General features: G+C 49.6%; 1 protein-coding gene across 8 annotated transcripts in view; it reads left to right on the top strand.

Annotated features, from left to right (window-relative positions):
* Positions 1-27,731, top strand: part of Mbp (myelin basic protein) — a 109,862-nt gene that overhangs the window by 65,151 nt on the left and 16,980 nt on the right. For 5 of the 8 annotated variants that reach the window (XM_048419609.3, XM_048419604.3, XM_048419607.3 and 2 more), the window contains exons 4-5: positions 12,725-13,155; positions 19,954-20,022. In XM_048419609.3, coding sequence (XP_048275566.1) covers positions 12,725-13,155; positions 19,954-20,022 — 500 coding nt within the window. The remainder of the gene's footprint in view (positions 1-12,724; positions 13,156-19,953; positions 20,023-27,731) is intronic. The other 3 variants (XM_048419606.3, XM_048419610.3, XM_048419605.3) reach the window with 1 other exon arrangement.

Raw genomic sequence — 27,731 nt, 5'->3', positions numbered from 1 at the left:
TTATACTTTCATGTTATTCATAGTATGTCTACATATTCATAAACATGTAGGTATGTATGTATGTGTGTGTAGAGAGAGTCTACAAATGAGAAAACCACTCAGTATCTGTCTTTCTTGTCTGATTTATTTTGACTAGTATAATCACCATTTGCATCTATCTTCCAGCAAACAATGTAATTTCATGCTTTTTAATGACTAAAATTCCATTGTGCATAGATACCACATTTTCTTCAGCCATTCCTCTGCCATAACCTGGTTGCTGGGAATAGTGAGTCTGTAAACAAGTGTGTATACCCAGGAGTGCATACCAGGATCCTATGATGTCTTCAAGTGTGCATACCCAGGAGTTCATACCTGGATCCTATGATGTCTTCAAGTATGTTTACCCAGAAATGGTATACCTGATCATATGGCACATTGTGTTCAAGTATGCATGCCCAGAACTGGCATACCAGATCGTATGGCATTGTCTTTAGGTGTGTGTACCCAGTTCGTATGGCAATTCTGTTTTCAGTTTGTAAGGACCCTCCGCACTGATCTCCATAACGACTGGACTGCTTTTCATCTCCACCAGCAGTGCACAGAGCGTCCCCTCTCCCTCGTCAGCATCAGGGTTTGCTGCTGTCTGTATTCTTGATGCTGGCTAGTCTGGCAAGGCAGTTTTGATTTGCATATCCCTGATGGCTAAGAACACCAAACATTTTTTATGTTTACTCGCCATTTGTGCTTCACTTTGAGAAGCTTTAGAGAAAAGCCTTTGGTATAAACATAGCACAGGCGCTGTGAAAAGGGCTATAAGGGCTCTTGTGTCTCACAGCTCGGCCAGGTTCTGCCTGCCACCCTCCCCTCTCACAGCCACACTCTCATTCTTCCCCCCAGGTTTGGGAGGTACCCCATCTCTCCACTGCCCAGGGCCCTTCTAAGGTTCTCCAGTGGCCCTGAGGGCAGGAATGAAATGTGAGTTATCTCAGAGCACAGACTGACATGCTCACACATTCACCTTCTGATTTGAAAATAAGTATCATTAATTTAACTACTAAAATCAAAATCAAGTATGTCTTTAAAACTGCCTTCCTTTTTAGGCCACCAAATGTCTGTCTTTCTGTCTTTCTTTCTTTTTCTTCTCATTTTTCTTTCCTTTTTTTTTTTTTTTTTTTTTGAGACAGTATCTCGTACAGCTTAGTCTGACCTAGGACTCCTTATGCAGTCAAGGATAACTTTGAACTTCCAATCCTCTTGCCTCTAACTCCAAGTGCCATGATTACAGGAGTGTGCCACCACGTCTGGGCTATGAGATGTTGGAGATCATGCTAGGCAAACACTCGACCAGCTAAGCTCTACCCTAAAGCCACAAAATGCGAACCATGCTAATGGCTTCTCCTCTTGGCTTCTTACACCTAAACATCACACATATCTTAGGGCTGAACTGTCCTCCAGCTTCTGCTGATCCTATAGACAAAAACACCACCTCCACTGCCCTGTGCCTGGAGACAGCGAACAGAGAAGGTATCTCCATCCTGGATCTTGTTCGACTCTGCCACTGGAGTACAACCACAGCAGACCATTCTGTCACGGGACAGTTGTGACTGGCCCAACACACTCCTGTGTCTAAGTGCAAAACACTGTATGCCGTGTGCTTTTCATGCATTACAAAATACTGTTTATCTTGTTTAGTCATTTATAAAGACAAAACAAGAATGCATGAGTGTGTCAGTTTGTGCTCTTGGCTTCCAAGCTCAGCAAACAAAAAAAAAGGGAGGGCCAGGTGTGGTACAGGGCAGCGTGCCCATCACCGGAAGCCTCTGCTGACTGGCTGGTCTGCTCGGTGTTACATGCAAAGGAGAGGACTTCAGTCATGCAGTTTCTTATGCTCCAGAAATATGCCACAGAAGCCTAGCATTAGCAGCACCATGTAAGCAGTTATAGACAGGCTCTTTGCTAAGCATTTGATGTGTGTGCATGTGCACACACAATCATCTGTATGCATGTGTTCATCCACACATTAACATACATATACAAAGCTGTGCACACACTTCAGTACACAGCAAAGGCTCCATGCCTGGCTCTAGGCAGGTACTAGAAGAGCTGGACAGACACAATCACAGATCCTGATTCCTTTTACCAATTCCCAGGCACCGGGAAGGGAAGGAGGAGGGGAGCAAAATGACGGGGCTGACAGTAGGAATGGGCCGATGCTCTGCTTTCTGCATGCCAGCGAGCAGGCTACAGCACAGAGCATATGTGAGGATTTACGGAGAGCTCTCTGCTGTAGCGTTTGCCCCTGCTCTTCCAGGCCAGGCTCTTTCAGTTTGGCGATGCTGATTCAGAGCTTGCCCCTCACCCGTCCCTTGACAGCCCAGTTCTTTTCCTTCACACTAAGGCAATGTTCCCATTTCCATTAGCCTGAGATTTCTGGCACAGAGCCTTCTCCGTTTCCATGCCAACCAAATGCAGATGTGTTAGGCCCTTGCGTAGTGCATGGAATGGTCTTCTAAGTGGCCGTTGCAAGTTGTTAACCTATCGGCCTTGGAACCGACTGAAGCTGTTATTTGCAAGAACAGCTTTTAGCACTCCATCAGAGCGTGTCTCCAGAGTTGCAGTGTCGGTGGCCCTGTACCTCCCAACTGAAACTCTGAAACTGTGTGGAAGCAACCTGCTTTCACATCAGTGTGGTGTCAAATCACAAGCTTCTCCACGATGGCCAATGTGCTCCAAACTCAAGGCACCCCTCCGAGATCTGTTACCTGCCTGACTCCAGTACACCTTCCCGATGGTCAAGTGTCTGCAAGACGGAGGATAAAAGGGCTTCCCCAATACAAGATCTGAAGTCTGGTTACACCAGTAAAATTCAGAATCTGGCTCCAGTCCCTGCTCACGTCCACTGTATACACCCAGAGGGCCACGGAGCTGGTTTCCAATCCCATGGAGTGACCTCAACTCACAGAGTAGGTAGCGATGCTACACTTGCCTTCCAAGCAGCTCCTCCAGCCACCTCCATGCTTCAAAAGCCTGGCCACACACCTAGACATCTGTATCCCTACAGAATGTGGTCCTGATAACTAGTCGACAGACCTGGATGACTGGCTAGTGGGCAGGACATGTCGACAGATAGCTGGGGACCGGCCTGCTGCTCTTGTCTTCCCTACATTTACAGAAAACTGGCACTTTATCTTTAGGACAAATGCTGCAACCCTTGGAAGGAGCCTGTTCTAGAAAATTCTCCACCAACACAATGGATTGAGGGGTTGTTTTCGGGCACAAAAGTCTATCAGGGCTGAGTCTGGAGGCACATACCTGTCATCCCAGATACTCAGGCAGCTGAGGAAGGAAGATGGTTGAGGTAGGTCCAAGGCTTACCTACACTGCCGAGTGAGTTCAAAGTCAGCCGAAACAAGTTAAGGCAATATAATGTGTAAATATAATAAAAGCACAACTTGTCTCAAAATACAAAATGAAAAGAAGGCTGAGACGTAGCCCGGTGGCTGAACACTTGTCACACATAGGAGTTTTCAACCCCAGCACCAGGAAGAAAATAAAAGGAGGCAGAGTATTAGAGCCCACAGCACTCTGCAGGAACTCCGGAGCAATGCTCGCCGTGTGGTGCTTCCGTTACATCTGTCAATGCCAAGTCTCTGCCTTGGTTGCACAGGTTGCTCTTGACTTGATTACAGCTTCTCAGACCCAAAGTCACGTTGATGTCTGGGGGTGCTGTCGTTGTAGGAAAGCACTTTACGCCTTAAGAAAGGTGGAAGAAGAGGTACACACTGGATCTATTGCCCTAATGAAACCACACGATATCATTATTGGGGAGGTGGGGTGCATGGAGCCTGGCACAAGGAGTCTCTTCAGTTCAGTGTAGAAGGCGGCAGAGGAAGCATGTGGGCTTGGGTTGTACTTTTATTTATGGTGACAGTGGCTACAAGGATGGGTGATGGGTCTTGAGTAGGACACTGGAGACAAAAGGACCTTTGGAGCCCTGAGAAGCTGGGGGTGGGGGTAGTGCCATCTAAGGCTGGATGCTCTCCTGAGGACACACAATCCAGGACTCAGTTTTCTGGTGGGACAAGAAACCAGCATCTCTGGTAGATTGAGGGTGAAAATCAAGACACTAGAAGAGGCAAAGAAAATGAAGGTCTAAAAGAAAGTGGCCACATGGTGGGCCAAGGTGGAAGGTGTAGAGACAGGCAGTGGGCAAGTGAATGGATGGATGGGGAGGTTGGATAATGGGTAAATGAATGGATTGCTGGATAATGGATGAATGATGGGATGGAGTAGATAGTAGGTGGATAGACAGATGGGTGGACTGGGTGGATGGATGGATGAGGGGGAGATAGTGAATGTATGATGGATGGATGAGTGGGTGGATGGATAGATAGATGGGTGGGGTGGGTGGATGGATGGATGGGGGGATAGTGAATGTATGATGGATAGACTGTAACATGAGGGCCGGCTTGTTGGGGTATCTGTCCCGCCCAGTACCCCACAGCTGGCAAGCCCCAAAGAAAATTACACACAGGACTCCATAAAATTATAAACTGATTGGCCCATTAGGTCAGGCTTCTTATTAGTCCTTGTAACTTATATTAATCCTTTATCATTATCTATGTTAGCCACACGGCTCAGTACCTTTCTCAGCTGTCAGCTGACATGTTGCCTCTTCGGTGGTCTGGGTAGGAATGGCGGAGGGAGCTTCCTCTTCCTTGGCCTTCTCCTACTCTCATTGCCCTGCCTCTACTTCCTGTCTGGTTGACCCGCCTATACTTCTTGCCTGGCCAATCAGCATTTTATTAAAATACATGATTGACAGAATACAAACAACTTTCCCGCACCAATAGACAGATGGATGGATGGATGGATGGATGGATGAATGGATGGATGGATGGACACATAAATGAACATATGGGTAGAATAGACAAACGGTAGATGAGTTAGATCTAGTAGTAGTAGTAGTAGATGGATAGAGCATTTATTTGTTCCAGTGCTAAGTATGTTTTAAGACCTCATGCTGTAAGGTCTTGTCAAAACAAGACCATGAGGGAGCCCGGAATCCTCAGATGATTCATAGGCATACATCTGAGGCGATCTCAGGCATACAAGGTAGCCAATCCATAAAACCTTGAAATCACATTCAATTGAACTCAGCTTATTTGTGCTAAGGTCTGGCTCTTTAATGTTGGCAAGATCCAGGAATCACCTTCAGCTGCAGGCTTCCTGGGATGCCGCAGTCTGGGACTGGGGATCCAGAAATCACTTTCGGCTACAGGCTACCTGGGATGCTGCAGTCTGGGATGGGGATCCAGGAATCACTTTTGCCTGCGGGTTGCCTGCAGTCTGGGATGGGGATCTAGGAATCACTTTCAGCTGCAGGCTACCTGGAATGCTGCAGTCTGTGATGGGCACTCACTACTCTAGGTCTACTTGTCACTACAGAGCTATAGCATCCTTGGAGCTTATGTTAGGAGAAGAAACTATGACTATGGGGTTCCTTTTATCTCTCATGTCTACACAGGCTGCATTAGGGCAGCTGGATGGTGGGCCATTGCCTTCACTGGGCACAGGAAACTCTCACTCAGCAAGACTCAGACTGGCCAAATATGTGGGTAGGCCCCAAGGAGTATAGTCCAGCCCTAGCCTGAGGCTCTCCAGTTATTGTGATCCCTTTCTTGATGTGGGAGAGTCCCTGAGTGAGCTATTTAGAGTACATAAAAACTATATGTTCTGGGCACACAAAAGAGGCATTGGTGTGTAATGGGTGGGTTGACAAGATTCGTTTGTGGAAGTGCTTAAAGCCATCGCCTCGGGCAGCCTGGCGGGCAGCCACATGCCTTTCATAGATGCAGAATTTCTGTCATAGCTAGTCCACAGGCCACACCATGGGCCTTTTTGTTTCCTATGCCCTCCCAGGTGACCCTGAGCACAGCCTGCCAGTAGCAGAATTATTCCATAAACAAGGAAGGTCCTCTCCAGCCTGGCCCACGCTTCCAGATTCCTTAGCTCCTCTGCAGGCCAGGGCTGCCTCTCAAGAAGGTCAATCAGTCCCAGTCCTGTAGGTATCTATCCTCAGTCCCCTCTTCTCCAGGTAGGAGCGGGGCTAGATGCAGCTGTGTGCCTGCAGCTTGCCCCAAACCACGTAGTCCATGGTTTCCATCAAGGGCTAGATGCCAGCGATTGGGGACTTAACTTTGCCCTGGCCCCAGACCCCCCTGCTTCTCCTGTTGAGAGTATTTGAGAGCACAGCAGAAAAACTCTACTACCCAGGTCAGCTGGACTCATATATTCAGAGTCACTGGAATCTGCAGGTCAGCACCCCAGAAAATCACCTGCAGACCCCTTTTGCAGCCAACACCCACTCACCCACCCATGGTCACTAACTAGGGAGCCTCTGAGCCACATGTCCTCTTGGTTCCAGAGTCTGGGCAGCCTCCCTCCAGCTTGCCAGACTGGCAGTCTCCGGACTTATCCGCTTATCTGTACAGCTGCTGTAGCTAAAATTCCCACAAATTGGAGCAAACAATTGAGCACTAGGAGGAGCCCCGAGGAAGTTGTCCTGCCTCCTTTCACACCATCGGTGTCCCGTATCTTTCACATCAGTGCCTTGTACCCCACCGCCATCACCTCTATCTCCCAAGTGGTTCTTGCGATAAAGAAGAATGCTGAGATCTAAACATTTCTGCCAGGACCAAGCAGCCACGGTCAAGGACAGGAGCGGGGGAAGGGCTGGTGTGCACCGTCTCACTGTTGTGATGATAAAGCATTGTGGAAGAGAGAGCTAGAAACAGACCTGTGTGCTAGTGTGCATCATACAGCAGGAATCTGTAGTTGTTCACCTGACCAGAAATATGAAAGGAGGCCACATGCTTTAAAGCAGGAGTTAAAAAAAGAAAACATATCAAATGACGGCACTCTCTCCATGTTGCAGATTCTACAGTAATGGTCTCTCTGATCCTGAGTTTGCAGCTAGGGGTTCAGACCGTCGTGAAAGTGGCCTGCTCTGGCATGTTTAGATAGATGGATCTATTTGGGGCAATATTTCCAGAAGTGACCATTGGCTAGATGCCAAAATCACTTCAGTGGGGGAAATCGTCAAGTATGCCCATCTAATCGAGTCCAGCTGTTGGTTGTGATGCTGAGGTGAACATAAGCAACTGAAGCAGCCCCTGCTGTTCAAAGGCTCTGAGCCCTGAAGGTGGCTGATTCTGCCTGAGGGCTTCAGTGTGGTCTCCCATACCCGCATTGCCTACATCCCTGGTTTTCTGAAAGCATGTCTGTGCAGGTTTCCTGCAAGCATGTCTGTGCAGGTTTCCTGCAAACGTGTCTATGCAGGATTCCTGCAAGTGTGTCTGTGTATGGAACCATGCAGCAGCTTCAGCATGTCCAGAAAGGAAGGAGAGGAAATGCAGACCCACCTGCCACATCCCTAGCTTTTGAACTCCCTCTGGGAATCCAGCACCTCATGCTTGTTTGCACACTTTTTATTGCCCCACACTTCCTCAGGAAGGCATCCAGACTGGAGGCCCTGAGGAGACAACTGGAAGGACGTGCAGGGTGTGCTGGAAAGCGTGGAGCTGTTTGTGGGACAGGGTTTCCGTGGGCGCGATAGACTTCAGCAGAAGAAATGCACCCTCAGCACCAACTTCTGACTCCTGGAGACAGTAGCTTGATCTAAAGATGACACTGAGTGAGACCCCTGTGCTAGACTGCCATTGTCTACACGACAGACGAGACACACTGCTGCTGTCCCATTTGCGAGTAGAAATTCGCTGCCGCCCAGCTCGGCCAGTGACTTATGGAGAACAGCTGTGGGCAGGAGGACAAGGTCAGCTTCAGAGGCTACCCCTATGGGCCTCTGCAGACCCCAGAAGCAGCGCAGGGTAATTTAATGGTATCTGTCCTCTGTTACTCCTGTGTTCTGCTTTGCATGCGCAGACCGCCTAGCACATGTGGGCAGAGGACTTGTCAAACCCCAGGACCGTGCAGTGGTTTGTTTTCCATGGTAAACCGTCATGCTAAATTCATTGTCGTGGTACCTCAGAGCCAGGTGAATGACTCTTTCTACAAAGCCTTCCACACCTAGTCACAAAGGATTCCATAATAGATGTTGATTTCAAAAGCAGATTTAAGAGAAATTCACACCTAAAAATGACTCATTAGCTGGATGTGAGGATGTGTATCTGTAATCCCAGCACCCAGAAAGCTGAAACAGGAATATCATGAACTCAAGGCCAGTCTAGAGCTACACAGAGAAAGTCTCAAAAATAAAGAACATGGAGTTGGGGAGATGGCTTAGTAGACAAGGTGCCTGCTTGCTGTGCAAGTATGCGGGGCTTGAGTTCAGAACCCCAGAGTCCACTGGGTAGCATGAATGTAACCTGTAGTAACATGTATGTGCCCCAGGGGAGAGGGATGGAAGTGAAGACAGGAGAATTCCCAGAAGCCAGCTAGCCTCATATAGACAACAGTGACCAAAAGACCCTGTTTGGACTTAGAGTGTGAGAACCAACACCTGTGATTATCTCCTATTTCCACACATGTGCTGTGGCACACATGCACCCATGCCTACACACAGGCTGTGACACACGTGGACCTACGCTCACACACAAGCTGTGACACACCTGTACACATGCCCACACACATGAACACCTACATAGGGTGTTTTATTATATATAAAGGATATAGGAATAATCACAAAATAGCCAGGGAAGCAATGTGAAGCCAAGCAAAGGAAAAGGCAGGCCCTAAAGTGCTCACTGACCACAAAGAGGAGTCGCATCCAGGCAAGAGTGGCCAATTTGAAAATGTGACGTGGAGGGCTACCACATTGTCCATGCGGTGCCCTGTAGAGGTGGTGTAGGGCAGGATGAAGACGAGGAGGAGGAGGAGGTCAGACAAGAAAAAATGAAGGGAGATAGAGGGGGCAGAGGAGGAGATTGGCGGCTGTCGCCACACAGAAAAGATCCTGAAGGAAGACTCAATGGGCACCAGAAAGCTCTGAAGGGGGAGTGAGTTCATAGAGCCTGAGCCACTGTGCCCTTTGGCTGGCCAGGTCAACAGAAGATGAGCCTCCTGGAGCCATGACTTCAGGGATCTTTAAATAGTAAATGTCACCCCAAATGTCAAGGCCCTGGGAGTTTCTGAGCTCTAAAATCGTTTAAAACTCCCCGGCACCCCGGAGTACTCAAAGGTGTACACTTTCACCTCTCTGAAGGCCAGGCTGCTTCCCACCCGAGCTCTCCGGGCTTCTTCTGCCCGTAAGATTAGCGCTTTTAGAAATACACTCCATGCCCTTTTTGGTAAGATCAAATCCAGGCGTGTCCCTAAGAGTGACGTGCATCTGTTCTGTAAATGGAGTCTGAATGGAAAGCATCTCTGGCTTTAATTTGACCGAGGCAATATTCCTGAACATGTTTAACTGTGCCCGGCCCCCTTGCAGGGCTGCAAGCTACAGGTTTAGACTCCCTTACCACACTTCTTTCAGGAAGGGAGGAGCCACTCTGGGGACACAGAGGCCTTTCTGCATCTCACAAATAACTGTATTCAAGGACACAAAGCCCAACTGTTGTAAAAATATTAGCATTCAGATGCTCTTGTGTTTTGTTAATGCCTTTAATTCCTCACAGCATGGCTCTTGTCTTCCCTCCTCATTGGCATGCACGTTTCTGTCAGCTACAGAATTTATAGCTCCAGCTCCAGAACCAGGCTCCTAGGTGCTCCTGCTGCCCTCCCCACCTGTAAGTCCGCACTGCACCCCTGCAAACCTCACCTCTCCAAAGCACCCCGCAGAGTGCTGTGTGCGCCTTTCAAACACTGTATGGCAACCGAGCTTAAGTACTGCTAGAAATAGCCATGTTCCTTGTTATTCATGACGAGCCAGTGGTCATGAAAGAAGGGTGCCAGCAGGCATCTCCACCCACTTGGTCTTGTCCTTTTCTCAGTCACCCTAAACTGACTGACCCGTTCCCACAGTACCCAACATGATGGCACGTGCCATCCAATAGAGGCCTGGATGAGACTGTAGCCATCCTGGTTCCCAGAGTTTGCCTGTCCCTTTGTCACCAGCAAATATTTAGACTGCAAGATGGGGTTGTGGCTCAGCTTTGCAGTAGGGCCCCAGTTAAGAACTTTGAGATGGAGATCATGCTATTTGTGGGTCAGTTTCTAGACCCTATGATTTTCTGGGTTTGGAAGCCTTTGCGATATGGGTGCTGTATTTATGCAAACTTCTTTGACTATGTGCAACCAAGGGTACCACCTGCCTCAGACCCCTTATCAGCTGTCCCAGACCCCACTGACCTGTCAGCCGTGTGGCCACATCCCATATCTGATCAGAGGAGCCTCAGACAGCTGTGGAAAGCTTGATCATTTCAACTCACCCTGGAAACCTTGGGACAGTCACACACTAAGAAATAAGAGAGGCACACTGGAGTCAAAAGTCCCAGAAGACATTTTACATATGTTCCAATTTTTTCTCCATCATCTGGAACAAGGAAACCAGGTGACCAGCACAGTGTCATCCTGGCCCTGTGAGCAGCTCTAGCAGCAGAGGTTGGGTCCTTTTGTGTGAGCTCTCTACACAAAGCACGGGTGGGGAAGCAGAAGTGCCGCGCTGCACCTCTGATAGTGTTCTCTCTGCCTCTGTGAGTGCGTGCACACTAGTCTACCCCTCACCAAGTCTCTATGTGACTGGTGCGGATCCCGCATCAGCTATACTGGCCCCAGAGAGCAGCTGCTCAGATGGGATAGCCCACCCAGGAGTGCCTGCTTCACGTTCGCCTTGGGTACCAGTACCCAGATCTTAACGAGAGTGAAGGCAGAGAGTGTTTTCTTAGGAAGTGCAATCCTTTCACAATTCATTTCATACTCTGGTGTGTCCCACATTGCCTTCTACAGCATTTAGGTCTCTTGTTGTCAGGACAAAATACCTTCCCAAGGCAGCTTAAGGAAGAGCAGGTTTATTCTGGCCCACACTGTGAAGGTCGGGTACATCGTAGCCAGTGGTAAGAGTGAGCTGAGTGGTCACATTGCACACAATCAGGAAGCAGAGGGAGACTGCGGCTTGACTTGCTTTCTCCTGTGTACTCATTCCAGACCCCTTGCCGGTGCAGTGATACCACCCACATCTAGAGTGGGTCTTCCTGCTGCAATTAACCCCATCTAGAGACTCTCTTACACACGTGTCCACAGGCTTATCTCCTAAGTGATTCCAGTCGTCTCCTGGGTGATTCTAATTGTCTCCTAGGTGATTCCATTCATCTCCTGTGTGATTCTAGTTGTCTCAGGCAATTCTGTCAAGTCGATAATGATTATTAGCCATTGCGTCTCATTGCAAACGAAGACTCTCACAGGGACTGTTCATCAAGGCTGCTGGTCCTTCAGCAGGCCTGAGGCCATCTATCTCTGGAAGTTCTGCTAGCCAGCTGGGCCCTGTGAGGCGTACGGAGAGATGGCATATCAGGAGTGCCCGTATGCAGTATCTCCTCCTAGAGAATGGTACTCAGTGCTCCCAAACTGACTGTAAACATTCTCCTTTCCGGGAATATGGAATCTCTAGCCTCACCAGACAGGGAGTCTCAGGGACAACCTCCCTGATACCACAAGGACAAACCACCAAGTAAATGGTATTGCAGAGGTGTACCATGAGCTTGCTGTAGGATGTGATGTAACCCCCTGTGGTCACACGTATTTCTTAATGAGTGGGGCTCCAACTTCTCTGTGATGTACCAGGGCTGCCAGCGGCAATGTTCAGGTCCTGTGGGTGGTTCTGATGAGTCATGGAAACGTGGTGCTTATGATACCCTGACACAGTCACCAGAAAACACCTTCAGCAAAACAGTGTCCCCACCCACGGCCTCCTTGTTTCAGCCCTCTGGGCCTCTTCCTTCTCTCTGCCTCCCTGGAACAGAAATCTGGCAAATCCTTGGCACTGCCTGGTCCCTCAGCCTGGCCTAGGCACCACCACCGTCGTGAGGAGGGTATGCACATCCCGAACTCTGGGTAAAGTGGCTGGCTGATGGGTAGACTGTAGGGAGGGTCAATAAAGGATGGAAAGGGAGTGGATAGATGGGCGTTAGGAAAGTGTGGCTAAGCCAAATTTCTACAGGTGAGTGTGAGACCTAGGAGAGGAAGCTAAGTGACAGTCACTTAAACCCAACACTGTAACTTGAGAGAAGAATAGACTTAGTGCCTGGGTAAGCAGCTCCCAGGGCCAGGAGCCTCCTGTGGAATCTGGGAGAGAGGAAGGCCCCAGTGACCTGCTTCCCTAGGTGTGAGCTTCAGGAAGATGTGAGGAGTCTATTCTCTACTGAGAACACTAAAACCACCTTTTGTCAAACAACGGTTTCAACATTTGGGGCTCGTACATCAGTAGCCTTAACTTAGATAGTAGACACAAGATACCAACACTACAGAGCTCTCCAGTGCAGGGAGTAACTCGGGAGAAGTTTTGGGGCATCATTGCTATGGGTACTCAGGCCATTCCCACCTTGAGGGGGTGGGGGTGACCTTTAGATGGATCGTGAAGATGGCCCCTAAGTCTCCTATACCAAGCAAGCTCAATCCAGGCTAGCTCCCTCCAGTTGATGCAATCCAAAGTGCTGTGGGGCTCCTGGACCCAACAATTAGCTCGGGTTTTATAGGAGACAGCTAGCTCAAGACCCCAGGAAGAAAGCGGCTTTGTCCCTCAGTAGGCCATGCACAGGCCCACATTCATATCGCATTGTTGTTGCAGGGGAGGCAGATGCGATCCAAAACAATGGAGCCTCGGCTGAGGACACGGCGGTGACAGACTCCAAGCACACAGCAGACCCAAAGAATAACTGGCAGGGTGCCCACCCAGCTGACCCAGGGAGCCGCCCCCACTTGATCCGCCTCTTTTCCCGAGATGCCCCAGGAAGGGAGGACAACACCTTCAAAGACAGGCCCTCCGAGTCCGACGAGCTCCAGACCATCCAAGAAGACTCCACAGCAGCTTCCGAAGGCCTGGATGTGATGGCATCGCAGAAGAGACCCTCACAGCGATCCAAGTACCTGGCCACAGCAAGTACCATGGACCATGCTAGGCATGGCTTCCTCCCAAGGCACAGAGACACGGGCATCCTTGACTCCATCGGGCGCTTCTTTAGTGGTGACAGGGGCGCACCCAAGCGGGGCTCCGGCAAGGTGAGCTCCGAGGAGTAGAGGAGCCGTGGGGTTAACGGCAGAAAGGAAGGAGAGGTGGGCAAATGAACTGGGCACATGTCCCTGTGTCTGAGATACTGGTCCTAGCCGGACAATGGTGATGGCCCAGGGGCGTGGCCTTGGTCACCACTTAGCCTATTTCTACTTGTTCTGTTCCCTTTGTCACAAGGGGCAGTGACTGGGGTGTCACTCAGGAAAGCAAGGGTCTTCTGCATCTGAAATTTGGGGCACCCTGGATGTGACATTGAGAGAACCTGTCTTAGGTGTGTGTGCCCTCTGCCTGGGGCTTCCGCTGATTCTGCCTCTGCACAGTGCTTCTGGTTTCAGTCCTGATTTGTGCTCATTCGCTGCTGGCTCAGGCTGCTAACTTCTCGCCACTGTGAAGCAAAGGTCCATTGAGGAGATGGAGGTCTGCAGAGCAAACCCCTCCCGTCTCCAGGAAACTTTCCCCTTGGTCTTAAGTAGTTTGTTGGGGGCGGGTGGAGGAATGAATGAATGCTCATGAGTTAAAGCTTTATTATTTTGTGAGTCCATTCATTTAAATATAAACTGTGTTTCCTGGTGTTTCAAAAGCAAATGTTCTGTGGATGAAAACAAAAATTGTATCAGAAGATAAAAGATACAGATAGCCCAGTTTCCAAGAGCAACACCTGGGGAGGGATGCATTAGCCTGTGGTTCGGGTTTGTCTAGCAGCTAGTGACAGGTGGCCATTACCCTTCAAGTGTGCGGCATTTTCTGTAACTCTGTTTGACGGCTGGGCAACTCTGGGGAGGAGTGTGGGTGGGAACGTTCAAAACAAGCCCTGGTATTTGAGCAGCCTGTGAGTTGTGACTAAGAGCCTTGCAGAACTCAAGCAGCTCTGGATGAAAGTGTGGGACAGAGGCCTCTCCATGGCTCTGGGGCCGTTGGCAGGGCAGATTTCCTGAAGTGCTGTGGTCACCAGCCACACTTTTGAAAGAGAAAGTAACCATGAACTGCTGAAGGTGAGCTCTCCGTGGCCACCAGAGCCCCTTGGCATCTCAACAGCCGTTGGTCCTTGTTAGGATGTCACCACAACTTGCTTGTCATTAACCCTCGGTGTGTCTGACCTGCCGACAGAATCCAGGTGCATGTGGCTCCTTTGCAACCTGTACTAGACATTGCTCTCAGTCGTTGGCAGGGCTCTCAGCCTGATACATCAATCCTAGGGCTTGTTTGTAACTTGCATTAGTGTGGCTTTTCAAGCGTTCTTCTCAAGGCATGTCAGTTCTGAAGGGTCCAGACTATCTGTCCCCTGAGGCCTATCTGTGAAACTAAGCCCCGCCCCCTACACACACACACACACACACACACACACACACACAGAGCCTCACCAGCCTAGAACCCTTAACCTGGTCTGTGCAGCTGAGGAGACAAGAACATGCTTTTGTGCTGTGCAGGAAAGGTGAACCAGCTGGAGGGAATCAGCTTTGTGGTTGTGGTTCAAGTTGCAACACCATAGTATGTCCGTGGATAGCACCTCTCCCGGAATGCACAGATGTGTACTGTTTTGAAACCACATGCCCTTCAAATGTTTCACAGGAGACAGTAAAGGCTCAGAAGCAGTCCTAATATCCACAAATAGTTTCTCTTAGATTATCAAGGTTTCTGAGGGAGAGAAAACATTTTCACTGGAGATATATATAGATACATATATATATATATATGTATATATATATATTTTATACACACACACATATATATATAAAATTTTTAAATAATTGGGATTTTTTAAACTTAAGGTATTAAGTCTCTGCACCTTTGCTGTGCATTCTGAATATGAAAAAATTTTTAAATGAACAACCTTTATACAAAAAGTGTCCCTTAATGTTTGTATATGTGATCCTTATTTTCTCATTATTTGTTTGTTTGTTTGTTTTAACTCACATACAAAAATAGGGTTATGGCATTTCCATAGAACTTGTGTGTGTTGTTGGCCTTCCCCTGTACCCCGCCACCAAGCTTGTCCCAGATATAGCACCTTCCTCTGCTGAAAACACACAGCAAGGGCCTGGTCCTGGTGGCCAAACCTATTCGATTGTTGGAGTTGAAAATTTAGCTCACTCGCACCGAGCTATGAATCACAATCACCCTAGCAGCCCAGCCGGGGCCAGCTTCTGGAGTACTTGTTTCTATTTGTATTTTGATGTTTGTAGATGGGGGGCTCATTTTCCTTGGCGCCAAAGGTCCCTGAGGAAGCTGCAAGGAAAAAAGCCCAAAGCCTAGGTAGCTGTCGCTGTCATTCTAAGACAGGGGTCGCACTCACATGCAGGGTCTCATGTAGGACCACAGGGTCCACCACCCGCCACTTGGAGACGCAGCTATAGCTTGGCCTTATAGAACCAGTTCTCCAGAAGGAATCTGGGAGACACCCTCCTTTACCCCACAAAAGGCCTTCTGGTCCTGTTGCCTCCTGCATCCTCCCTCCCCAGGCACGTGGTGCCTCCGTGCCATGCAGAGCCACCACCCCCGGCTCACAGAATGCGGGGACAACACCCAGCCTTTGTGTGGTTGCCGGGCTGACATTCAAAGAAAGCTCATGAAGAATGCCCTGAGAAGGCATATTCTTCTGAGACCCGTGGTGAAAAGTCCATTGACAGAGCATTCTCTTTTGTCCTGGTAAGAAAGGGAGGCTGTGCTCTGGCCTCTGAGGAACAGGTCTCCAAGCCAGTAGTAGGATGCCTGGGCCTATCGAGGGTGTGAGGAGGTAGGTGGCTTTAAGGAAGAGATCAAAGGCACCTGCTCCAACCCCTTTACCTTTCACCTACTGCCGAGCTCAGCAGCCCCCAGTCCTAGGGCAGTCCCAGGCCCACCAACCACTGTCTCGGGATGTAAATCATAGAAAGATCCCTTCCCATTCAAAGAAAGCATCTCACAGAGGACCTAAGCTGATCATGCAACACCGCATCCAGATATCACACACACACACACACACACACACACACACACACACAAGAAGGTAGCAGCTCATCTTCCATTCTTCCAGCAGGGGGAGGATAGTCTAAGCTAAGCCACCTTACTGGTGGCTCCACCTCTATCTTTTTTTATTATCTATTTATTTAATATGCAATCTCCATTTCTAACCTGCCAGTGTAGGCCTTTCGTCACTTAGTCTGCAGATGGCTGCTCTGCCTCTCGTTTTGACAGGCCAGGACGAAGTGCTGCTGGGCGTAATCCATCTTGTGAATTGGCCAGTGTCTGTTCCCTGACTCTTTCTACCGCATTCTAATGTTGTATTAAACATATCTCCATTCTCCAGTAACTTTGGTCTTCACTGTTAACTTTGGCGTCCGAAGGTTGCAGATACACTTGCCACCCTGTGGCAAGTCACATGAAGTGAGCGGTCACATGAAGGACACAGTGGGAGTGCCCATGTGATCCTCCCAGAGTTCCAGTAGAGCCACTGTCAGAGAGAGTGTTTGCCATTGCTACCTGCTAATAGAGCACTCGGGGGTCCAGGCAGAGGCAAAACTTCCCCATAAGGCACTAGGGACCATCGTGCCCCTCCCTGCCTCCCATCCACTTGGCAGTGTTTTTCAGAGGCATGTTAGAGAAAGTCCGCCTATGAAAGCATCTGTGTCCAAGGTCATACTTTTGAGATTTCTTGTATGAATTGCTTTAATGAGTAGCCTCACCTTGGTCCGTTATTGGTCCCTAGTGTCTAACTCTGCCTGTCTGCTGCGCTGCTGGCCACAGCCATCCACTGCTACTTAAGTGGGTGGCAGTCATCCTGGGAGTTTGGCGGGCAGTGCGCCCTCTGTAAAAGTGGGATGTTTGTAAATTGTGTTTGTATTTAATGGCGATACCCTTAGGTGGTTGTATTGCGATTTGATTTTGCTGTAAATTTCCGCGTAATGTATATCTCTGCCTTTGTATGCACTCATTAAACATCTTAACAGACCAAAGATGGTGTACTAATTGCATATGGACTTTTCAAGTTGTATTTTTATTTTATTAATGGTTTTGTATGACTGGCATCTCCACGGCCTTGAGAAACGCCCACAGGTAAGTCTGGGCACTGAAACTCTGTCACTTCTAGCGATGGCACGGTCCCCGGTACTCTTGCCGTGGCAGCGTGGTAGCTAGCTCTTTCCCTTCCCATAGTCGCTGTCACTCCTGCAGCGCTTAACGGCGTGTCCTGAGGATGGAAGGGACATGAGGGCACAAAGGGACCGACCCAGGAAAGCCCACAGTTACTGAGGATCTAACTTTTCTCTTTGCTGTAAAATTCCCCACAAAGCAACACGTGGAAGGGCAGGCTTATTCCAGCTCACATTTGGCACACCATAGCGGCAGGAGCTGGATGGAGGCAGCTGGTCACATTGTATCCCCAGACAGGAGACAGGGAGGTGGAGGCTGCTGCTCAGGGGGGAAATTCTCCTTTTCCTTCAGTCCAGAATCCCAGCCCAGTGCATAGTACGTGAAGGCGGGTCTTCTTATCAATCAAGATAATCTCTTCTGAACCCAGAGGCCTGTCCCTTCTGTGTCTAGCTCCTGTGAGGTGGGCAATCAGTGTTAGCTATCACACTGAGTGAACACACCAGGACAGCCCTACTGGGCTCTCCAGGGAGGTCCAAAGCCGCAGGGCTCCTGCAGTTGAACCCAGAGGTAGGGCCAGGCTCCTCTTGAGAGTAATGCTGGATAAACCTGATAAAGTCTGATAGATGTCAGAGATAAAAGCAAAGACAATAAGCAATTTAGAAGGTGACCTGTGTGACTTCCTCTCCAGGGACCCTGATCCTGACTCTCACCTCCTTCTAAACCCATGTCCACTTTAAGGGATTTATTTCCCAATCATTGGTATGTCTTTCCGTTAAAAAAAAAAAAAGGATTAGCCAGATGGTGGCGAGCAGCTCTGACTGGCTGGTGGAGAGTGCAGCTTGGCAGCTGAAGAACCAGATCGTTGTATGGAAAATAATCCCTCTTTGAGCTCATGTTGAAAGTCATGGTGACGCCAAGATACTGGCTTAGTATCTACAGTTGTGGGACGATCCCATCAAACCGTGGCTGAGTATTTTATCTTGAAGTTGTTTATTTGTTTAGGAACAAGAAAAGCAGAGAGCAGGAGCTCAGAGAAAATGAAGTGTCCCGGGGGAGCCCCCTACATGTGAGCTTAGTGCCTCTGCTTGTTCTGATGGGATGTTCTTCACGCACACACACACACACACACACACACACACACCACTCCTTCAAAGATGCAGGTACACCTTAGGCTCGGAAGTACTTGCTTGCCAGTTAGGTAATCGAGACATTTTCTTCTTGTCAGCCTGCACCTTCCTTGACTCAAAGCTCAAACCCTGGCGAATCTGCACAGCAAGGGAAAGGCTTATTATCCTTTGTCTAACCCTGCTTGGGAGCAGTGACGTCAGGGTACAGATTACACGTCTGTAAGCATCACCAGGTCACACTTTCTCAGAGCCATGGCTTTGCCTAGAGCCATCTGCCCACTTTGTGTATAGATGTCAGCCTTCGGGGGTGCGGGGAGCTCACAGTGACTTTCATTGGGAAAGCTGTCCTGTTCTACAGAGAAGACCCTAACGGGCTTCTCTACCACCTTTCGTCCGCGTGTGTAGCCTGGGTTTGCTCAGCCACCCTCCCTTTCTCCGTTGAGAGTTCACTCTGGGGACAGTCAAGTTTCCTCAAACAGAAGCCCACACAGGCTTCCCCCAGAGGGTTTACTCCGACGTTAATACTGGAGTTCCTCATTCTTCAGCTCCCGATGGAGCGAATTTAAGTCACCAAAATCTCTTGCTAGGATAGAAGTGGGTGAGGACTCACTAGAATAGGACTGTATGGGTGAGGACTCTTGTTCCTGAGACGTACCACTGAGCACAGGTCACCGCAGAAGCTCCTCTTGGAACCCTGGTGTGTTGACTTTCAGTGGTTCTACAGGAACTAGCGAGTCACACCCTTCAGCCACCTTCTGGCACAATGCTCCTACCCATCATTGACAAGACCATTCACCTGCCCCAGAGCAAGAGTCTGGAACCTACTGGATGGACATTCTTTCTTGACTGACCACTCTAAGCAGTCCTTCCCCATTCTCCCCTTCCCTTCCCCTCCCCCCTCCATTTCTCTCACTTCCCATCATCCCCCTTTCATCCCCTCCCTCCTGGTTATTTTACCATGAACAGTGAAAAGGACAGAGATGCCTCTGGCGGGCCATTTACTTGTGCCCTCTGATTGTGTTCTTGGAAGCTCGTTTGGCCTTCCTTGAGGTCAACATACTCTCTCATAACTAACACTCTAAATTAGGATACTCTGAATCAGGAATAAATCCCATGCCACAAAACTTATAGCAGTAGAGTTGAGACTAACATGACTCGTGCCAGGGAAAGAGTGGCGTCCCTGAGTCCCTGAGCTTCACCAACAAAGAAGGTAGGCAGAGAGTGTCACTCCATGTGACTGCAAGCGTGACCCCGAACACTGCAGGTCCTGAAGTCATCTGGAACTCTGTAGAAGCCTTGAAAAGGTTACAGAGTGCCATTCACGTCTGAGTCCTACTTGGAAATCCAACACAAACACTACTGTATTTGCCCCTTGAGAATAAAGGCCTGCAAATAAAACTCAATGTGAAATGAGGCCGTTCCCTTGCAATTCCATAGTAGGCTTCCAAAACCCTTCACTACACCAAACAAGCAAACGTTCCTTTGCCTGCTGGAGGTCAGCTGCACTGGTCCTAGAGATTGTCGGAGGACTGCAGGGCTCTGCAGGCGGTGCCCACACTGGACTCACCCAGCCCACTCTGTCCTCCTCGGCAGGTACCCTGGCTAAAGCAGAGCCGGAGCCCTCTGGCCCACAGCCGTCCTGGGCTGTGCACCATGTACAAGGTAAGCTGTGGTCACTGTCCCTTCAGCCAAGGGTCACCTGTCTGTGACAATGCTCTTTGAAAGAGTCACAGGGGTTAGGACAGGCAGCTCCTTCAGGATCTTACTGTGTCCCTGGGGTCCAAGAGGTCTTCAGGGCATCTGTGAGACCCTGAAGGGATGCAACAAGGAAAAATTTCAAAACAAAACAATAACAACAACAAAAACATGTAGGAGGTAGAGAGGCTGTCTTTGAGTCTGTGGTGCAAAATCTGAAAGAACCAACCAGGACACGGTAGAGCTGTCACGTCATCATAATATAGAAGGCCATGGGAACAAGCTATGATGTGGCCTTCTGTAATGCCACACAGGCCGAAGAGTCACCAAGAGTACTAGCCTAGAAGGACCAGCCTGGACCAGGTCATTGCCTGCCTGTGTTCCCTAACTACTTGGAAAGCAAGCTCCTATCAGATATCAAGCACTCCCCAAATATCAGCTGAGTTAAACTCAAATGGCGAATGTCCTTCTTAAGTCCAGTCCCCTGATATCGTCCCTCTGAGTTTGTCACAGAGAGCATGACTGAGATCCGCCTCATTTCCCAGTGTGGACACTCACATACTGTGGACACAGCTGGGCAAGGCAGCAACAAGAGGGGGATCCTTCAGTCAACCACGGTTGGGACTGCTCCTCATGCAAGCTGAGCGTCACCACACACATCGTGCGTCTGTCAGTGACCGTTTCACATAGACGCACACACCATCTGAACCTTGTCATCTGCCTTTGTTAAAGACAGAAGGTGAAAGGTTTGGAAACAACTTCTCAGAGACCTAACCACTAGAACATTCTCTATCTCTGCTCCATCGAGCACCTATCAGGAGGGAGGATGCCAAGGGGTCAGTGACCATACAATTCTGCCACGTAATAAACGTAAGCCAGAGAGGGGGCTCTCTGTGATCAAGGCAGGCAGCAGGAAGGGTGTCCATAACTCAAGGGCTTTGGACTCCCTGGGACAGATGATTTATGATGAGACTGTGTAAAAGCTTGCGCAGGGATCTGCTTGAGGTAGGCACCCTGGGGAGCAAGCAGCAAGTGCTTGATATGGGCACTGTCCCATGCCTTGCCACAGAGACGTGAAGAATGAGGAACATTCCCAATGGCCTCTAAGATGGCCAGTCAGGGGCCAGGACTGAGAAGGCAGCAGAGAAAAGCTGGGCCTTGGGTGCGAGTCTAGACATGGGCAGTACTAGGAGCCGTGGGAGTGACGGGAATGAGGCCTGTGCACAGTGCCTGGTGTGTTGGAGCCTGCTCCAACAGCATCAGCTGGGGGTACCTGGGAGGGGGTGCTGAGGCTGAAGAGGTGTTAGAGTGAGAGAAATTGAGACAGAAAACACAGAATAGATTTGAGGCACTGCCAGGTTACTCTGCACAGCCTCGAGTTTATTTCTCAGCCAGCGTATATACTAATTACAGGCAAAAAACAGATCAAAGAACAGCCTAATCAGTTAACCACCTCCCTACACTGTCCTTGAGTGTCATTGCCTATCCCACGAGTCCTGCTAGCAACAAACAACTTTTATTTTTTTTTCTAACTGGATGTGCCTTTAGCTGGCATTCAACAGTCTGTATCTAAATAGATAATGTGTTCTCTCTCATGGGCAAAAATGTTCTTTCCCATGGGCCTAATCTATTATCTGTGGGTTCCCGTTTTCATTCAAACCGAGTTTGAAGACTGGCTTGATCACACATTAGGGCCAAGGTAGGACAGACAGGAGTTATTAGGTGCTATATATCATATTTCCATGTCTACTGTGAGGGAAAACAGATGTAAGCCAAATCTAGAGGCAAGACACTGATGTATTCTACCAGGCAACAGAGACCTGTTCCAGGACCCGTGCGCGGAAGTTACCCCGGCCTTCCTGATACACCAGGGAAAACACAGCCATGGTTCTGGGTCTGTCCCCATGGCAGGTAAGCACAGAGGCCAGTGTCTGTCTAACAGCCTGGGATTTTCTCTCTCAGTCGCAAGCCCACGGGACTTTCCTAAGGATTGTCTACCCTCTCACGTGGGGGATGTCCTCCTCCAGCACTGAGGCTGTCTTCATTATGTTAAGAAAGGTGGTGATGAGTCACAGGTATGGATCAGCATCAGCCACAGGGAAAGCCCAGCCAGGCCTGGCCTCATTCAAGGTTTCAGAAAGACTCTTGACTCTTGTCATTCAGGATTTCGTGACTTGAAACAAGCTTGCTAAGGAGATAAAGGCGCTAGGTGGGGGCCACAACTTAAAGGCATTGGAAGCTGCTAACTTTCTCTCTCTTGCAAGCTGAAAGCTCAGAGGACACAGGTGAGCACTGCTGGTAGCTGTGAATGCTTCTTCCTGGCTTTGGAGCCAGGGCACATCCCACGTACTCTGCTAAGAGGGCACCTCTGTTTGTGTCAGTGGAGAGACAGGTACACGTGCTCTTCTAACACACCTGCAGGCCCTGTAATGAAAACCCACCTTCTGTGAAGGAGGTCACACCCGCTTGGTCCCAGCACCACTATGGCCTCCTCCCCGCTAGGCATTCTTCAGTTCCAAGAGACTCAGACATGTTCTAGGGCTGGCCATGCTTGTTCTCTGGAGCCTGAGGGGCAAGTGGGAAGGAGCAGAAAGAGATAAATAGGAGAGTGTCTGAGAAAAGCAAAAATTCCAGAGGGGGGAAGAATGTGCATCTCAAAGTGGCGACTAGCTCCCCAGAAATGCACAGACAGGTCTCGCAGACCCCATATGGGCAGCCTTCTTCTCCCTTCCTCCCTTCGTTCCGGCATTGTGGATGGTTGGCATGGCCTGGCATGGCCTGGCATGGCCTGACACCAGGCAGCAGCATGTTCTGCTAAAGGGGAACATGATGAACAAAATGAGGCAGGAGCGAATGAGACCCTATCTGTGAGGACCGCCTCTCATTGCCTGTGTGTGTGGCTTGGCAAGAATCCTGGGGGAGCAGTGGACAGAAATGGCCATCTCCACTGTCCACATCACCAGGGGAGCAGTGGACAGAAAGGGCCATCTCCACTGTCCACACCACCAGGTGCTTTGTCTCTGCTTCATTTGGCAGGCTTCTTAGCCTCTCCTTGCCAGCCTGGCAGGGTACTGTCCAGCCATCACCACTGCGCACATCCCAAGAGGTTTCCCAAAAGGCCCACACTGCATCTGACCCACCAGCTCTGGGATTCTGCAATCTTTGGTCATAAAGCAAGAATCAAAGACTGAGGGTTAGGTCTCATTCTATCAGCCAGTCTGCAGAGGAATGTCCCTGGGCTATGGCCTCCTCAGATCTAGGCTTGCTCACTTGGGAAGCGGCTGTGACCAGAGAGAGGCCTGTTATCTGTCCAGAGAAGACTTGGTGCTGAACAAGTGAGAAAGATCTGTGTGCTCAGAGCAGACTTCCTGGTAATGCCATGGGCAATCTCACCTCTGTGTACTCTGTTCCAACCTGTTCTAGAGGACCCAAGGTCACCCTGAGAGGGCAAGCTGGACCTGCAGGCTCCAGGGGCTCCATCCACCCTGTGCTGCTACAGCCTTCGGGCACTGTGTTTCTGTTCTTGGGTCTGTTTCCTCAGCTGTTAAATTGAGAGTGTGATTTAATTGGGGTGCATTACAGATACTGTTTGAAGACTCCCAGCCTACTGGTCTTCTGTCTTCAAGGAGGTTCTTATCAGGTGAGGGATCTCAATCCTCCTGAGGTGGAAGCAGGGCCTCAGCAGGCACCAGGCTCCTTAGATGGTTCTCCGCCCCAGGAAGTATAACCTGCAGATCTGCATACAGAGGGATTCCCCATGCACTGGGAACCCGCCTGACTGTTTGGTGAATCTGACTCCTTCCTCATTGCCCCACACATGGCTCTGGGTAGATCTGGATGGTTTTTGTGGTCGCACATGGGAATGGGTCCTCAGTCTGTCTTTGGAGCAACTGTTGGCCAGGAGAGGAGGCCAGCTCTCTGCCTGAGGTCCAGCCGTCTAGCACAGGGACGTTTGTGCAACCCCTGTACCTGTTTTGAGCTCAAGGCCTTGTTCTTTGGAAAGTCTGTCTTTGTTTCGCTATCTTTCCAAAGAAACCTCCCCAGACCCACACATTGTGCAAACGGACACAAAGTTCCAAAGCCGCAAAACCAGGCACATCCTACAATCCCAGCACTAGAGGAGGGAAGGGCGATTACATGTTAAAGCCCAGCCAGGGCTACAGAACATGACCTTGTCCCCAAAGAAAACAGCTCCGTATCATCAGTGTTTGGCTTATACTTCTAGTGTGACTTCTGTTTGGTATTTGTATTTGATGGTATGCTTTGGATATAATGGGATCTCAAAAACAGTGGGTCCCTGGAAGCAGTGAAGAAATGGGAGTATCAAGGCTCATTCCACTTCCCACCGTATTTAGAAGGAAGCAGGATCGAAGCCCCAGGAACTAAAGGATGCTGGGGCAAGGTGCCACCAAGCTGCTGACCTACTCAAGAAGGAGAGGCAGAGCAGTCATGTCTGCTGCTAATAGCCTGCAGCTCCCACAGAGCCCTTGTCACTCCTTTTCTGGGGAGCCACTGGCCAAGAGAAGCCTGGAAGCAGGCATCAGAACTGGACCCCTGTGAAGCCTGGAAATCCCTGGCCTAGAGAGCACCCAGTTAATCCCAGAAGTGTGTGGGACCGCCTGGGCTTTCTGTCCATCTTTCTGGTCAAGTCTGAATCTCAAGTGCACATCCCAGGAGGTAAGAAGTCCAGAAGATTCTGCCGCTAATCCTTAAACTGCCAAAGAAAGGGGCAAAGTTGCCAGAGAAGGCCACAGCATTTTTATTCTCCATGTCCTGGAGCAACACGAGGGAGCTGGTGCCTCCAACATTGCAGCAGTTGCCCCTTCCCGCTTTGCAGCCAACCAAAGAAGCTTTCATTTCACGATTGGCTGAAGGTCAAACTCTCCCTCTTTGGAACTGGACCCTGGAATGTGTGACAAAGCATCATCCTTGCACCAGGGACACAAGGATGGACACTGGTGGTCCTCAGTTGTCCCACAGCAGATAGCACCCCCACCTCATAGCGACTTGAGGGGAAATGCAGGACAGTGAAGGCAGGGGACATCCTAAAGTTTCCACCCACATAGGAAGTCTGTCCACACTTGACCAGAAAGTGAGAAAAGCCACGTGGATGCTGCCTGCTTTCTGTGAAGGAAAAGGCCCTCTTTCATCAGTGAAAGTGTCAGTGACGTGGAACATACGTGTTCTGGCGCCAGGCAAAGACCCAAAAAAGGGAAGACCACTCGCTCATCACCCCTACACCCCAGAATTTAAAATGCATAAATTTTGCTAGGGGAAAAAGGGAGAGAGAACACTCTCTCCTGAAATACATTAGAAGCAATTTGACCACAAACGGCATTCTGGCTTCTTCTGGGAACGTAAACAAGGCTAGAACTGGGGCCAGCATGAGAAGGACACACACACACACACACACACACACACACACACACACATGCTGAGACGCCTTGGACCAGTCAGGGTATGGGGAGTCAAAACAGGAAGATGGCCTCCTGCTGTAGGCAGCATTTCTCTATCACCACCCTGAGGCATTTGTCAAAGATGTTGGTTGCCCATGGCCCTCATTTCTTCCATGCCCCTGACATCTGTATGGATCACAGAGAAGTTGGCTGTTGAGCCCTGCCACTGGCTCCCAAGTATAAAACAACTGTGACCATCATGGCCTTCTTCTCTGGAGACAGCGTTAAGAAAGGGAACTGTTCCCAGGATTTCCAGGACATGGAGAGTGTAAACCAACACACAAGCTTTAAGGCAGGAGAGACAGCAGAGGCCAGTCCTTCCAGAGAAAGGCTCTGTGGGTGTCAGAAGTGGGGAGCGCAGATGGGAGGAAACAGCGTTGCTGTGCTTTCACCTACACAGGGGCCAAGACTTTTCCCCAAAGCCACAAGCTGCCCTCAGGCCTCAAAGAGCAGCCCCTGAGGTCCTGGCCTCTGAGTTCAATTAATGACAGTTAAATGCTAATTAAACTCCTCACTCACTCTGGGATGCACTAATGAGAGCTCTGTGGACTGCGGTGTCCTGACGCCACCACGTGGCTGTTCGTAACCTTCTGTGAGGTCAGGTAGCAGAGCGTTTGCGCAACCCGTGTGGGGTCATGGCTTAAAACTAAACTCAAAGGAAAGAAAGGACCATGTATCAGAAGGTGATTTGGTTTGATTCTGTCTCCTGAGGGCAGAATAGAATGTTCCTAACTGCCTGTGTTGAGGACCAGTTTTTCCTTCCACAGACACTAACAGGGTCCTACATTTTAATTACATGGAAATGAAGCCATTCCTATGATAATGATGGGAAATGCTCCTGTCATTAACCTTAACCGAGATCATATTTGCAAATCCAACTTAATTAGGAACTGATTTCCCGGGCCCAATGGACTCCATCCATCTACAATACTCAGGATTTTGTTGTTGTTGTTGTTGTTTTTTCCCTAAGATATAAGCAATTTCTTTCTGTCCCACAGCTTCAGAACTTAATATAAAATATAAAATCTGCAAACTTTGAAATAACTAGGTAAACCGTGATATTAAACTCTCTTCTTCTCCCACATCTCCCTCTTTGGCTGGACGACAAGCCAGCAGCCTCCTGTGCCTGCTGCGGATAGCATGGTCCTCCCGCATCTCTAGGCCCACTCCGCCAGGTTTGCTGCAGTGGGCCTGGGCTCCCGAGGGGACTCAGCAGGAAGGTCCTTGGACCCCTTTGCATCTCAGTTTCACAGTACAAACGAAGCCAAGCAGAGCAACAGTGATGGGTGATGGTTTGACACAGGTCCCTGAGAGACATAGCATGCCCTCGGTAAATGTGAGCGATCTTCGGTGTTTACACAGGAAAAGGGAGAAAGTGTAACCCCAGATCCTGGGTGCTACCAGTCATGCTTCCAGGCAAGGGATTGGGGGGCATTTCTCAGGCCAGAAATTGGGATCTTTATTTCCCTGACCGTAAAAGCCTAGGCCCCACTTCATTATGCAATGGCTGCTGTGACCGAGAGTCACTCATGACCTGTAGTGATCTGCAGAGTGAGGGTGTTCTCGGGCTGTTTTCAGGAAGTAGCCTCTCTTCAGGGGAACAAGCAGCCAGTCAGTCTGATGGCCATTGACCCCCTGGTCGAACGTCCAAGCCTAGGGTTCCTATAGGAAGCTGGAAAAACCTGAAAAACCCGCTTCCTGCCCTCTGCAGAGAGTGTGTGTGAGCACCCCCTGCTGGTGATGGTCATCGTTTCCAGCTGAGGAAAACTAATTTTTCAAAAGTAGTAGTACCATCTAATGGAGGAAGCAGGCAGCTCAAAGATCAATGACCTGGTTGGCAGGGGATCCTCTCCACAGCTCCAGAACAATTTATCGTCATTTTGCCTCAAAAGGTTTGTTGTGTTTCCTTGTTAATATGGTGCAAAGATGAATTGACACGAAATGAGGTTCCTGATATAATATCAAGAAAAAGGGTGGGGGGGAAGCAGACTAAGAGAAGACAGTGTGCGGTAGGACGCCATGTAAAAGCATTTGCAGCACAAAGTCTGCCTGCCTCACAGCAGGGCACCAATTACCCATCACCTACTGGTAAGTACGCACCGCTGTCCACACAATGGAATTTTTCAGTTTTAAAAGCAGCCAGCCCTCACTTGTTCCAAATGTTTAACTCCAAACACAACCATGGTGGGCCAGGTGGGTCAGGTGGCAAGACCCTCCAAC

The sequence above is a fragment of the Myodes glareolus genome, chromosome 13, assembly GCF_982192425.1.
Source record: "Myodes glareolus chromosome 13, mMyoGla1.1, whole genome shotgun sequence".
NCBI classification, from domain to species: domain Eukaryota; kingdom Metazoa; phylum Chordata; class Mammalia; order Rodentia; family Cricetidae; genus Myodes; species Myodes glareolus.
Note: the sequence above shows the minus strand (reverse complement) of the source record. Positions and strands in the feature narration are given on the sequence as shown.